The 11,862-nt window shown below is 46.0% G+C and overlaps 1 protein-coding gene across 4 annotated transcripts in view; it reads left to right on the forward strand.

Moving 5' to 3' along the window:
• LOC137348106 (pyruvate dehydrogenase (acetyl-transferring) kinase isozyme 2, mitochondrial-like) overlaps nucleotides 1-2,627 on the forward strand; it is a 39,446-nt gene extending 36,819 nt beyond the window's left edge. For 3 of the 4 annotated variants that reach the window (XM_068013305.1, XM_068013306.1, XM_068013307.1), the window contains one exon: nucleotides 11-2,627. In XM_068013305.1, coding sequence (XP_067869406.1) covers nucleotides 11-154 — 144 coding nt within the window. In that variant the 3' untranslated portion in view covers nucleotides 155-2,627. The remainder of the gene's footprint in view (nucleotides 1-10) is intronic. The other variant, XR_010969068.1, reaches the window with a different exon arrangement.
• Nucleotides 2,628-11,862: the final 9,235 nt, after the last annotated feature.

The raw sequence follows: 11,862 nt of genomic DNA on the forward strand, positions 1-11,862 counted from the left end.
TCTCTTTTAGGCTCTATCAAAAGACTCAGTAGAGAGACTACCAGTTTATAACAAATCTGCCTGGCGACATTACCAACACAGCCATGAGGCTGACGATTGGTGTGTACCTAGTAGTGATCCAAAGAACTTGGCTGTAAACAAGATCCAGCAGTGATGCACAAACCCATCAGTTCATTGTTATGGAAAAGAATGAAAGTGTCATTTGCAGTTTGAAAGAGAAGTCTGCCACAACATGTGATTTTTAGACTACAGCATGGTTCCTTGGAGAGTACATTAGAACTGAAGCAATTATCGAGATGAGGAATCTACTCAAGTGATTAACCTAGAGAAGATTCGAAGCACAGTCTTTGTCCCATTCTTTTTTTGCAGAATATTACTGTTGAGAGTCGAGATCTTTATTGTTTTACTTTGGGGGAGAGAAAAAATGGTACTGTAAATATTTAAAGCTTTTTTCAAGCTTCAGGTATCAGATTGTGGAGCAAGCATACTGGATGGCATTAAAAGTCTGGTTTAACAGCCAAACTAAAATTGTGGTTAAGGTAGCAGTACTACAGCCAAGACTGGGCCTTTTTTCACCGGTAGAAACGAGAAAAATTCGAATTTTAGGCTATATAATACAAAAAAGAAAGGTCCCAAAACACTAAGCTTAGAATATTACTATGTACTATACATATATTGGTATAAATGACAACATTTTACAAAACAATAAGCTAAAATGTATTCAAATACATTTAAAATTACTATATGGAAAATATGATTGCGTGTTTAAGCTGCTTTTTTTTAGGTATGTTGTGTGTTTACCTTACGGATAGGTGGTTCTAAAATCATGTGATCTGTAACCATTGGTGATTCTCGGACTAATTTGAGACAAGTTAGGACTAAACTCTGAAACATAGGAACAGGCATAAGACATTCAACCTGTCAAACCAGCTTTGCTATTTTTGTTAGCTGTGGCAGCTTTTTAATTTCAATTTCTTTCCTTATTCATGTCCTTTAACTTCAAGTATTGATTTTGCACGAGTGGCATTTTGGGCATAGCTCTCTCTGTCCTCACAGTCCCTTTGTGGGAAGAAGGATTTCCTAAATTCACTTGGCTTCAATTTGAAGATTGTATTTCCTTATTCTGCATTCTTCTAGTCGAGGGAACAATCCTTCCCTAACTTCCATGTTAATTCCTTTATTTTTATACACTTCAATTGTATTACCCCATATCCTGCTTTTCCAGAAATATTACCCAAGTTCAGGCAGCCCCTTCAACCTTGATAACATCCTGGTGATCCAACACTGGAGTTTTTCCAAAGTTAAATGATACTTTACATGGGAAACTCAAAACTCAACAGAATATTTTGTGCTCAATACTGTATATAATTGGAGCAGTTCTTCCTTGCTTTTATATTCTAAACTATTGTGATGAAGCTCAACATCACAACCTTTGTGATGTATCCTTTGCTCCTGAAAGCTATATTTTTTGATCACAGATGCCTGGCCCCCTAACTCCCTTTGTTCATTTCCCTTTTCCTTCCTATCTCTTCACGCCCACAGCGCCCCCCCCCCCACCCCCTCCACCCCAACCAACCCCGAGCTTCACTTTGATACTCCCATCTGTAATTATTCTGGCCAAATTTCTTTCAATAAATTCTTTCAGCCCACTTAAAGGCCTGCTACCCGACTGGACCCAACGACGTGTTGGTTTGGGTTGGGTCGCATTTCCGGGTCTGGCATTCGGGCTCGGGTTGGGCCAGATTGGACACACTATCACCACCTCAGGTAAGTGACTTTAATGTTAATTTACATTTTGGACTTTAAAGGTGGTTTTGCTACAGTTATTTTAAGCTTGTGCAGGTAAGGAACAAAGTGAAAAACAGAAGGTAGGTTAACTGATGGTCGGGTCGGGCATGGGAAAAAATGGAAGGACTCGGGCCGGCTGTGGCTCGGATGGGGTTCTGTCGGGCTCAGGTTGGGTCTGGTCTCATTTGCAGACCCGAGCAGGCCTTTAAGCCCACTTGCTTATCTATTTATCTGTTTTGCAATATTCTGCTCTCTTCAAAACTCACTCTACCCGTTAGTATCACCTGCAGACGTACTTGCCTCAATCCCAAATTTGTCTTTTTAATAAATGTAGTGGTAAAATGCTGTGTGTTTATTTTTATCTGTATTTACATTGTGTGTAAAACTGTATATGTGCTTCATGTAAAATGTGCCAAAGATTAACAAAAAATATGAATCATTGGCCTTTTAAATTGTGCAGCTATTGCAATGTATTCATGCTTTTGTTAAAATTAAAGAGCAGATAGTACCTGTAAATCTTAAAAATGCTTAACCTTAAAACTTGTTTTGATTTAAAAGGGTAGTTTTGGGAAGGTTTTTTTAAAAAAAACTTGAATTTTAATGTGAATTTTAAATAATAAGCTACCACTATCCTTTGTTATGTGTGATTCTATCAGCTCATTATTGTATATTCATGTACATCAACATTGTATATGCATTAGAAAATAGGATCATGTTCAATATGAGAGTGTCATAAGGACCTAATTGTTTTTTCTCCTGTCAAACCAAGACTGTCCAAATGTGGTTCAAAATTTGCACTTTCAATCGTTTTAAAAATAAAATCGACCATTTTAACTGTATTTTGTTGACTAGCAGAGATATAATTTTTTAGTTTTGAATCATCAGAAATACTATTGTAAGTATAATTTTTTTGTAAACTAGATAGAATCACATTATCCTAGTCATCATATTGGTTAATAGATATCCTTTCTTCCATTCATTCCAGGATTATATATGGAAAAATCCACTGAAAGGCTTAAGTACAGTTCACTGTAGATTCACCTGGGATCCTTTTTGAATAATAATTACTGAAAATAATGGTACCTGTTGATTCAAATTGTGCTTTCAGTAACACAAACCTTAATACTCGCCATGTGAAGAGCACACATATGGGGCTGATTTTTACTGGCCCACTCGACGCTGCGGGTTGTCGCGTGGGGACCAGTAAAATATTGCAGGGAGAGTCCCGCCTCAACTTGCAACGTTGAGAAGGGCCTGCCGCATATTACCGGCGGCGGCGTGACCTCAGTGTGGTGCCCCGCCCCCCTCTGCTTGGTGGCCGCACCACAATTAGCATATGTTAAGGAGTACTTGCCTATGCTGAATATGCAGCCCGCCGCCTTCCCACTGGCACGTCCAGATTTTTCACTGAACGGGTGGCCATCATGTGCCGTCCCATTCACGATCTGAAAATCCGGCGGGTCTGCAGAGGCAGAAGTTGTCTCCAGTGAAGGCAAGTTGTATTATTCAGGAGTCCCACTCTGCATTATGCGAGGGAGGTGGGATATGCAGTGGTCTAACTCTGCATTCTGAAAGGGAGGGGGGAAATATTCAGGGGTCTAACTCTGCATTCTGAAAGGGAGGGGGGAAATACACAATGGTCTAACTCTGCATTCTGGGAGGGGGGGGGGATATGCAGGGGTCTAACTCTGCATTCTGGAAGGGAGGGGGTCTGGGATGACTGGAGGGAAAGCTGCTGGAATGAAGGGAGGTACAGTTTACCATCCTTCCATTAACAGTTTACACTCTGTTTGTGAGGGGGCACTGGCACACCAGGTACCCTGCGTGTGGGGAGGGTGCCAGAAAGGGCAGGAGCATTAAGGTTTTATGCATGTTCGGGGCAATTGATTCAGCTGGTAGGATCTTGATGTGGTCATGCTGTGCTACTGAGTGTTGGCCAAGATGGGCAATGCCATGGCATGCTACATAGTTGATCCAGGAAAGCAGCTGATGTACCCGTCGACACCAATCCGTGCCCTGTTAGGAACCTTTGAATACATGCAAGGTTCAACTTTATTTATCATATGGAAATCGGTATGGCTCATCCTACATTGTGTGATCCTCTGCACAGGAGGATCCGTATGCACCAGAGGCAATGCCAACAGGCAAGTGCCATCCACGTAGAGGCCCCCAGTCGTGAGCAGCAGCCCCCCAGTGGAGCTCGCCACTACGTTTGCCATGCATCTACAGGCCCCACGTGACATGCCATCGGATGTCAGAACACCAGTGTCAGAGGAGGTTGCGCATAAAGAGAGGCTGGTGACATGTCTTTGTGCCCTGCTCAAGGATGACGTGCAGCCCTTGGACTCCAGTGGACATCCCATGCCTTTGTTCCTCATAGTGGCTGCAGTTCTCAAGCCTGACGCCTTTGCAGCCTTTTAGGGGCTCACGAGAGACCTTTCTGGGGTAACACAGTCAGCAGTGCACCGTTGCATCAGGGAGGTCACCAATGCCCTGCACAGGAGGGCCAGTGAGTATGTCTGCTTCAGGACGGACTCTCGCAGCCAGGCCCAGAGGGCCATTGGTTCTGGCACCATTGCCGGGGATTCAATTGTAAGGGGAATAGATGGGCGTTTCTGTGGCTGCAAATGGGACTCCAGGATGGTATGTTGCCTCCCTGGTGCTAGGGTCAAAGATGTCTCAGAGCGGTTACAGGACATTCTGAAGGAGGAGGGTGAACAGCCAGTGGTCGTGGTACACACTGGTACAAACGACATAGGTTTAAAAAAAAAAAGGATAAGTTCCTAAAAGCAGAATATAGGGAGCTAGGAAGGAAGTTGAAAAGGAGAACCTCAAAGGATCTCAGGATTACTGCCAGTGCCACGTGCTAGTCAGAGTAGAAATAGCAGGATATATCGGATGAATATGTGGCTGAAGAGATAGTGTAAGGGGGAGGGTTTTAGATTCCTGGGACATTGGGACCGGTTCTGGGGGAGGTGGGACCAGTACAAACTGGATGGGTTACACCTGGGCAGGACCGGGACTGATGTCCTAGGGGGAGTATTTGGGGAGGGTTTAAACTGAAATGGCAGGAGGATGGTAACCGTTTGCAAGGAGTCAGAGAAGGGGGGATCAAAGACCAGAACAAAAGACAGTAAGGGGAATAAGAAAAGTGATAGATTCTGACCCTTGACTTCTCTGCCTAACAGGACCACTGAGAAATAGTGGGAAGGGGACAAGTAATGTTAAAAAGACGAGCCTTAAAGCTTTGTGCCTTAACGCGTGGAGCATTCGCAATAAAGTGGATGAATTAATCGCGCAAATAGATGTAAATGAGCATAATATAGTCAGGATTACGGAGACATGGCTGCAAGGTGACGAGAGATGAAAAATGAACATCCAGGAGTATTCAGTATTTAGGAAGGACAGACAAAAAGCAAAAGGTGGTGGAGTTGCATTGCTGGTTAAAGAGGAAATTAACACAATAGTGAGGAAAGATATTGGCTCTGACGATGTGGAATCTGTATGGGTAGAGCTGAGAAACACGAAGGGGCAAAAAATGTTAGTGGGGGTTGTATATAGACTCCCAAACTGTAGTGTTGATGTTGGGAATGGCATTAAACAGGAAATTAGAGACACATGTGATAAAGGAACATTTGTAATATGGGTGACTTTAATCTGCATATAGATTGGGCAAATCGAATGAATCACAATACCATAGAGGAGGAATTTTTGGAGTGTATACGGGACTGTTTTCTGGACCAATACATTGAGGAACCAACTAGCGAACAAGCCATCCGAGACTGGGTATTGTGAAATGAGAGAGGAATAATTGACAATCTAGTGGTGTGAGACTCCTTGGGGATGAGTGATCATAATATGTTTGAATTCTTCATCAAGATGTAGAGTGACGTCGTTGATTCGAAGACTAGGGTCCTGAATCTTAGTAAAGGAAACTACGAAGGTGTGAGGCGCGAGTTTGCTATGACTGATTGGGAAACGTTACTTAACTGACCGTGGATAGGCAATGGCAAACATTTAAAGACCGCATAGATGAACTGCAACAATTGTTTATTCCTGTCTGGCACAAAAGTAAAATGGGAAAGGTAGCCAAACCATGGCTTACAAGGGAAATTAGAGATTGCAATAGATCCAAGGAAGAGGCATATAAATTTGCTAGAAAAAACAACAGACCTGAGGATTGGGAGCAGTTTAGAATTCAGCAAAGGAGGACCAAGGGATTGATTAAGAAGGGGAAAATAGAGTACGAGAGCAAGCTTGCGGGGAACATAAAAACTGACTGTAAAAGTTTCTATAGATATGTGAAGAGAAAAAGATTGGTGACGACAAATGTAGGTCCCTTACAGTCAGAAACAGGGGAATTTATTATGCGGAACAAAGAAATGGCTGACCACTAAATGCATACTTTGGTTCTGTCTTCACAAAGAAGGACGCAAATATCATACTAGAAATGTTGGGGAAGACTGGGCTTAGTGAGAGAGAGAGAGGACCTGAAGGAAATCAGTATTAGTAGAGAAATAGTTTGGGGGAAATTGAAGTCCGATAAATCCCCAGGGCCTGTTGGTATACATCCCAGAGTACTTAATGAAGTGGCCCTAGAAATAGTGGATGCATTGGTGGTCATCTTCCAAGATTCTATAGACTCTGGAACAATTCCTACAGGTTGGAGGGTAGCTAATGTAACCCCACTATTTAAAAAGGGAGGTAGAGAGAAAGCGGGGAATTAAAGACCAGTCAGCCTGACGTCAGTAGTGGGGAAAATTCTAGAGTCCATTATCAAAGATTTTGTAGCAGAGCACTTAGAGAAAAGTGGTAGTATCGGTCAGAGTCAGCATGGATTTACGAAAGGGAAATCATGCTTGACAAATCTACTAGAATTCTTTGAGGATGTTGATGAGGGGGAGCCAGTGGATGTGGACTTTCGGAAGGCTTTCAACAAAGTCCCACATAAGAAATTAGCGTGTAAAATTAAAGCACATGGGATTGGGGGTAGTGTATTGCGATGGATAGAAAATTGGTTGGCAGACAGGAAACAAAGAGTAGGGATAAATGGGTCTTTTTCCAAATGGCAGGCAGTGACTAGTGGGTACTGTAGGGATTGGTATTAGGACCCAGCTATTCACAATATATATTAATGATTTAGATGAGGGAACTAAATGTAATATCTCCAAATTTGCAGATGAGACAAAACTGGGTGGGAGGGTGAGTTGTGAGGAGGATGCAGAGAGGCTTCAGGGTGATTTGGACAAGTTGTGAGTGGGCTAATGCATGGCAGATGCAGTGTAATGTGGATAAATGTGAGGTTATCCACTTTGGTAGCAAAAACAGGAAGGCAGATTATTATCTGAATGGCTATAAACTGAGAGAGGGGAATATGCAGCGAGACCTGGGTGTTCTCGTACACCAGTCGCTGAAGGTAAGCATGCAACAGGTGGTAAAAAAGGCAAATGGTATGTTGGCCTTCATAGCGAGAGGATTCGAGTACAGAAGTTAGGGATGTCTTGCTGCAATTATACAGGGCCTTGGTGAGGCCACACCTGGAATATTGTGTGTAGTTTTGGTCTCCTTATCTGAGGAAGGATGATCTTGCTATAGAGGGAGTGCAGCGAAGGTTTACCAGACTGATTCCTGGGATGACGGGTCTGACGTATGAGGAGAGATTGAGTCGGTTGGGATTATATTCACTGGAGTTCAGAAGAGTGAGGGGGGATCTCGTAGAAAGCTATAACATTCTAACAGGACGTGACAGGGTAGATGCAGGAATGATGTTCCCGATGGTGGGGGAGTCCAGAACCAGGGGTCATAGTCTAAGGATACGGGGTAAACCTTTCAGGACTGAGATGAGGAGAAATTACTTCACCCAGAGAGTGGTGAGCCTGTGGAATTCGCTACCACAGAAAGCAGTTGAGGCCAAAACATTGTTTGTTTTCAAGAAGGAATTAGATATAGCTCTTTGGTCTAAAGGGATCAAAGGGTGTGGGGCGAAAGCGGGAACAGGCTACTGAGTTGGATGATCAGCCATGATCATAATGAATGGCGGAGCAGGCTCGAAGGGCCGAATGGCCTACTCCTGCTCCTATTTTGTATATTTCTATGTTAGGCCTACTGCCAGGCTACTACCTGCAGATGTCACCATTAAAGGAGTCCTCTCAATCAAGGTGAAGCTGGTATGTGATCACCGTAGATGCTTGCAGCGAATGTGTGACCGCTTCTCAGGCAGCTCCCATGATACCTGGGTCTCGCACCAGTCCCGGCTGCCACTGCCATTCACTGAACTGGCTCAGATGGAGGGGTGGCTTCTTGGAGATGAGGGCTATCCTTTGCAGTCATGGCTTCCGACACCAGGGAGAGACTCCACCACTGCTGCAGAGGAGAGATACAACACCAGCTGCCATTAAGCAGGAGATCGGCATGCTGAAGGAGCGCTTCCAATGCCTGTATGGATAGGGTGATGCCCTGTACTATGGGCCAAAAAGGACAGCTCCTTTCTTTGCTGCTCTGCAGAACTGCGCACCCAATAGGGGCCAGGCCTGGCATGATGAGAGATTCCTCCTCGGACTATGAGGACGCTGAGGACCTACAACATGAAAGACTCAAGGGAGGGCAGATGGCACCCAGGCTTTGCAGGCAGAACTAGCAGTGAGGTAGAGATGTACAGAAGTGGCTCATCAGGCAAAGGCTATCTGCGCCATAGGAACTGACATGAGCTCTGCAAGCCACACATCACCCTCGCTCACCAGTTGTGCACCAGCCCACATCTGCAGCATCCCTGTGTAAACCATTAGAGGCAGCAGCTGACTGAGCCAATGTCCATGTCACTGCATCTGTGGAGCAGCCTGTGTAATGGCGGCATGGCAATGGTATTGCATACATTAGCTCTTCTGAAGGGCCAACAGTGCAAAGGGATGTGACATTGGTGCTACATACTAGCACACATCATTTGCACAGAGAAAAGGACACAGATGTTGGTGAGGAACATTTAGTGAAAGACATACTTACATTGCTGTGACACCCATTTGTGGCAGTGTGTTCTCTGTAAACCTCTAATACCTTTTATGGTCTATTTAAGTCTCAAGTCCTGGAATGTGCAAATTTAAGATTATTTTGCAGCACGCCTACAGGAAGGAATGTTACACTTGAGTGGAAGAAGAGGATTGCAACTTCACAGGACACTGGGACACAGCAGGGTAAGTATATTGCTGCAAAGCAGAAAGTGCTGGGGTAACTCAACAGGTCAGGTAGCATCTGTGGAGAGAGAAACAGAGTTAACTTTCAGGTCTGTGAACTTGGACAAGTTGACTCTGCTTCTCTCTCCACAGATGCTGCCTGACCTGCTGGATTTCTGCAGCACTTTCTGTTTTGCTGCCAGATTGACAGCAGCCCCGCTCTTCAGCAGTCAGGCAAGTATTCTTTGACTGCTGTCAGGAAGCAGGTGCTGGGGCACTTAAAATAGGGCCCCAGCACCTGCTGCACAACTGTCAAAGGGTTCCTCATTGTGCCGAATGTTCCACTTCTCCCCACATAATATTGGAGGGGGGGTAGGGGGAGGCTCGGCGCAGTGATACTAATGAGCCCCCCGTGCGTAATATTGTGGGGGCTCTGCGGTGGCCGCTAAATGCAGGCACCCTGCTGAGTTGAAAGGGCGCTGCCCATAAAGTGTGAAATGTTGTATCCGCAAGTTGTTGTAGTTTTCACATGCGAGAATGAAAACTTGCCTGAGTAGTTTGCATAAATCCTGAGGCATTCAACAGAAAAAATAGCATATGAATACTGACAGCTATTATCAATTTTCAAAAATGTGCCTGTAAACACTTAAGGAAATAATAAACTAGATCACTTGAAGTGTCTTCATTTTTGACTAGGTTCCTTATCTAGAATATTTTCATTTTTTGCTTTCCCTACCCCCTCCCCTGCACATCCCCCTGTCCTGTTGGACTGCTTGGTCCTTGACTGATTTATGTGTCTGAATAATGATAAACTAGGCTATTTAAACATGAGGCTGAGGATACGGAATGTGTGCAGTACTATATTTAATCTAGTGTCTATTAAATTAACGAGAAATGAAATATTCAACCAATCAAGTGCTACAAAGCACTCTTGCACATTATGTACTTGTAACAATCTAATTTTTGGCTTTTTGACATGACAGTTATACATTCGCGTCCTAGATCTTACTTTCCTTTGACTGTTTAATGAGATTAGCAGGAGCAACTGTCAGCCAAAAGTGGAGATGTGTGCAAGGTTCATTTAATGATTTCTGTATTTGTTTTATCAAGGAATAAGTCATCCATCGTTTCTACAGATTAGCCAATTGCATAAGAATGCTAGTGAGTGAGGATGTCTCAGACTTTTTATCAGTACAATAAAATTCAGATTCTTGACTATTATCCAAATGAAAAGGATGGTTGTTAATGTAGAGAATATAGGATCCCTTTATTACTGAATTCCATTTTGACAAGTGAAAAGGAGCATTAATGCTTTAAAGTGTGGTCCTTGCTCGTGTTTAAAGCTATTACTGTTCATGTATCGTAGATGAAGTGCAACAGAGGTGAGACAGACTGGGGGTGTGTGTGAGAGAGTGAGACAGACTGGGGGGGGGAGATGTGAGAGACAGACTGGAGGGGGGGGTGAGAGAGAGACAGACTGGGGGGGGGGATGTGCGAGAGAGACAGACTGGGGGGGGGATGTGAGAGAGAGACAGACTGGGGGGGGGAGATGTGAGAGACAGACTGGAGGGGGGGGGGTGAGAAAGAGACAGACTGGAGGGGGGGGGTGAGAAAGAGACAGACTGGGGGGTGGGGGGGGTGAGAGAGAGACAGACTGGGGGGGGGATGTGAGAGAGAGACAGACTGGGGGGGGGGATGTGAGAGAGAGACAGACTGTGGGGGGGATGTGAGAGAGAGACAGACTGTGGGGGGGGATGTGAGAGAGAGACAGACTGTGGGGGGGGATGTGAGAGAGAGACAGACTGTGGGGGGGATGTGAGAGAGAGACAGACTGTGGGGGGGATGTGAGAGAGAGACAGACTGTGGGGGGGGGGTGAGAGAGAGACAGACTGGGGGGGGGATGTGAGAGAGAGACAGACTGGGGGGGGGGATGTGAGAGAGAGACAGACTGTGGGGGGGATGTGAGAGAGTGAGACAGACTGTGGGGGGGATGTGAGAGAGTGAGACAGACTGTGGGGGGGATGTGAGAGAGTGAGACAGACTGGAGGGGGGGGATGTGAGAGAGTGAGACAGACTGGAGGGGGGGGATGTGAGAGAGTGAGACAGACTGTGGGGGGGATGTGAGAGAGAGACAGACTGGGGGGGGATGTGAGAGAGAGACAGACTGGGGGGGCATGTGAGAGAGAGACAGACTGGGGGGGCATGTGAGAGAGACTGGGGGGGCATGTGAGAGAGACTGGGGGGGGCATGTGAGAGAGACTGGGGGGGGATGTGAGAGAGAGAGACAGACTGGGGGGGATGTGAGAGAGTGAGACAGACTGGGGGGGCATGTGAGAGAGACTGGGGGGGCATGTGAGAGAGACTGGGGGGGGATGTGAGAGAGAGACAGACTGGGGGGGGGATGTGAGAGAGTGAGAGAGACTGGGGGGGCATGTGAGAGAGACTGGGGGGGCATGTGAGAGAGACTGGGGGGGGATGTGAGAGAGAGACAGACTGGGGGGGATGTGAGAGAGAGAGACAGACTGGGGGGGGATGTGAGAGAGTGAGACAGACTGGGGGGGGGGGGGATGTGAGAGAGTGAGACAGACTGGGGGGGGGGGATGTGAGAGAGTGAGACAGACTGGGGGGGGGATGTGAGAGAGTGAGACAGACTGGGGGGGGGATGTGAGAGAGTGAGACAGACTGGGGGGGGGATGTGAGAGAGTGAGACAGACTGTGGGGGGGATGTGAGAGAGAGACAGACTGTGGGGGGGATGTGAGAGAGAGACAGACTGGGGGGGGATGTGAGAGAGTGAGACAGACTGGGGGGGGGATGTGAGAGAGTGAGACAGACTGTGGGGGGGATGTGAGAGAGAGACAGACTGTGGGGGGGATGTGAGAGAGAGACAGACTGGGGGGGGATGTGAGA

Source organism: Heterodontus francisci, chromosome 33 (assembly GCF_036365525.1).
Source record: "Heterodontus francisci isolate sHetFra1 chromosome 33, sHetFra1.hap1, whole genome shotgun sequence".
Lineage (NCBI taxonomy): Eukaryota > Metazoa > Chordata > Chondrichthyes > Heterodontiformes > Heterodontidae > Heterodontus > Heterodontus francisci.